The 2,997-nt window shown below is 50.5% G+C and overlaps 1 protein-coding gene across 1 annotated transcript in view; it reads right to left on the reverse strand.

Moving 5' to 3' along the window:
* Positions 1–115: 115 nt before the first annotated feature.
* Positions 116–2,997, reverse strand: part of SHOX2 (short stature homeobox 2) — a 10,883-nt gene continuing 8,001 nt past the window's right edge. Inside the window, exons 6-7 of the mRNA XM_004704252.1 lie at positions 2,690–2,987; positions 116–291 (exon numbers count right to left, since the gene is read on the reverse strand). Coding sequence (XP_004704309.1) covers positions 116–291; positions 2,690–2,987 — 474 coding nt within the window. The remainder of the gene's footprint in view (positions 292–2,689; positions 2,988–2,997) is intronic.

A 2,997-nucleotide genomic window follows, 5' to 3' on the forward strand; every position in this document is an offset into this window, starting at 1 on the left:
GGGCTGCCGCTGGGGCCCCGGAGCGCGCTCCCCGACATCCCCTACCCCAGACGGAGGTTGACGGGGCAAAGCACGGGCGCCCCTCCACGAGCAGCCCACGGCCCGAGCCCCCTGTTCAGGGGCCTCTGGAAGCTTCGAGAGCCCTCGGGAAAGATCGCCCCGGGCCAGGCGGAGGGACCGTCCTGCGCGCGAGCGCAGCGCCCGGAGAGGGCCACGTGGCGCGGCGGGGCGCCTGGCCGGCGTGGACTCCGCGGGACTTTCCGCCCGCGGGGGCTCCCGGGGGCCCGCCGGCTGGGGGAAAGGGGAGGGTCGGTCTGGTCGGGGGGTGGTGCTGGCACCGTCTCTGTCCGCCGCCCCCTCCCCTGGCAGCCCCTTCCCGCTTTACCAGTGAGGGGACAGGGCGGGGAGGGGCCTTGGGCGTTTCGAGGATGGCGAGGACTGCGCTTTTCCTAACCCGGGTCCTGGGTCCTGCCTTCTAAATCCCGTCCCAGCTGCCACCTTCTAAATGCAACCCCAGAAAGGCGCTGCTTTGTCCCAAGCGCGCAATCGGACCGAGAGGTGGGGGCCCCGGGTTCCCTGCGCCCCTTTCTCTCCCACACTCCTCGCGGCTCTTCCCTCATTCCGCGCTCTCCACACGCTTTGCGGGCTAGCGCCCCTCATGCCCAACCCGTCCACGCCAAATTCAGGTGGGGTTGGCATCGCGTGCCCCCCCTTTTCCTCTCCCCAAGTAAACTTAAACGTTGAAAGGTGTCAAGGAAGAACAAGAGTCTGTCCGGGGGAAGGAGGTTATTCTCGTCTATGTTATTTTACTTTCTACCTGTTTCTTTATTGATTTACTATAATGCCAGTCCGTTTTCTATGCTGCGTGCATAAAATGGAAGAGGTGGGGGGGAGAGTGCACCGAGGTAGCACAAGCCACAAAGCCACTCCTCTCCGCGTCCCTTGATTGTGGCACAAAGGAGCAGAGGCCAGCGCTTTTCCACAGTGGAACATTCGAGATATTGACACGCATTCATCAAAAAGGAAGAAGGAAGGACTATCCCGGATATTTTAATAGCAACAGGAAGAAAGATGACGCGGAACCCCATCAAATGAAACAATACTATTTTCATTCAATTGATCGCAAAGTGTCTTCAATGAATAACTTGGCACTTATTTTTAAGTTTAACAGAGGTGAAACCGAAACATTTTATACCGACAACACATCATGAAATAACAGCATCTTCTTTTGTTTAAAATAACTTAATACACTAGAAAAAATATGGCAAATATAAATAAGTTTGTTTTCATGGAGAACAAATAGTTACAAAGCTCAACCGCAGACCAGAGTTCAATGAGAAGAGCTTTTCCTTTAGCTTGTAAATTAGAAAAACAAAACTAAAGAGGCTTGCTAGAGAGAATTGGGATACAGTTTGCTCAGCCCAAGACCCCAGTTTAAATAGCTACATGAATGGAAACGAGAAAAAGGTTACTTGAATAGATACACCTTTGTGAGATAAAATGCAAATGTTGAAAGTCCACCATCAGTTCACACATTATAGCCAAAATAAACTTTGTTCGTGTGTATCGACATATTTTACACAAATCTAGTGCCTGTATCTAATCTAGCTGGGTATTAGGTGAGGTTGACTGGATAGAGAGGGGAAAATAAAGCACTGTCCTCAAGTGGGACTTCAGGGAACCAGCAAGAGGGCATACAAGAAAAGGGGAGCAGGAGGGGACTACCGTTTATTGAGCGCCTACTAGGAATCAGGCACCTGCAGGGCGCTGTACCTTCATTATTTTTCATTTGGTCTTCTTGTTTTCTTTTCCGTTCCCCCACATATTTTCTGCCTGCCTCTGTCTTCTTGGGACAATCAGAATGTAAATATGTTCCCTTCCGACTTTTTTCTTTTGTCCCAAGGACCAAAGACAGGCCAAAAAATATATATATGTATATCAATTTACAGACGCTTTTGGTATTTTTCATAGTGAGGATGAACATGGAGTGAGTGCAAGTGAGTGAAGGGGGGCGGGGGAGAAGGAGGACACCATCAATGGAATACAAGTAACATGCAAACCGGAATTTGCTGTCAGCAGCCCGGACAGTTTTGCCCATAAAATTTGTGGCATTATTTTTTATATTATCATTTCTCTCTCTCTCCTCGCTTTTGTTCTGTCTTCCCTCTTCTTGCTCTTCCATACATGGTGGGTTTAAACTCAAAGCATCTGATTCAACGTAAAAGGAGGCCCGCCTCTCATCAAATTTCTTGTATTAAAGTGAACTTCGCAGAAAAAAAGGTCAGTTTCAAAACCTGTGAACTTCCCAGCTGCGCACTTCTTTTTAAATCTTCATTATTTAAATAAGTATACCTCTTTGTTTTGCCTTCTTAGCCCATTTTTTTAAAGCACATATTGAGTTGGTAACTCTCCCCACTCTCTCGAAATTCGTCCAGGTTATTTTTCCTTATTTTTAAATGTATAAAATAATTTTTAAAATACTTTTGATCCTTGGTTCCTCTATCCGATTTCAGCTTCCGCCAAATAGTAATAAGCTCCCTTTCTCTTTTCTTCTGTTTTGTATTTTGTTGCTGTTTGTCTGTTTTTGTTTGTTTGTTTTGCTCATTTCATTAACAGGATTTTTATTTCAACACAAGAATCCATCGCTGCAGCAGCTTTGCGGAGAGCCACAACTCCGCCGTCCCAATACCCTCTGGTCCGATCTCTCCAGAATTTCCCAAACCCGCCCCTGCGAAGCGGAATCCTAGGCCCCGGGTGCGTGAGTGGTGCGGAGCTGGTGCGCCCAGCGGGATGCGGGTCGGCGGAGCCCGCCCTCCGAGTGCCGGTGCGGAAGGGGCAGGGCGGGCTGTGGGGCAGGAGGACCGGCGACGGGGGCCGGAGGTCACGGAGAAGAGCGGGCGCGGAGGGCGTGCAGGCTGGGCGCCGCGCGCGGGGCGCAACGTGGGCGTCACAGGCCCAGGGCGGCCGCGTGCTTTTTGGCTTTCAGTCTGAGATCGG

This window comes from Echinops telfairi, unplaced genomic scaffold, assembly GCF_000313985.2.
Source record: "Echinops telfairi isolate 266 unplaced genomic scaffold, ASM31398v2 ScPeMD7_7420;HRSCAF=8458, whole genome shotgun sequence".
NCBI classification, from domain to species: domain Eukaryota; kingdom Metazoa; phylum Chordata; class Mammalia; order Afrosoricida; family Tenrecidae; genus Echinops; species Echinops telfairi.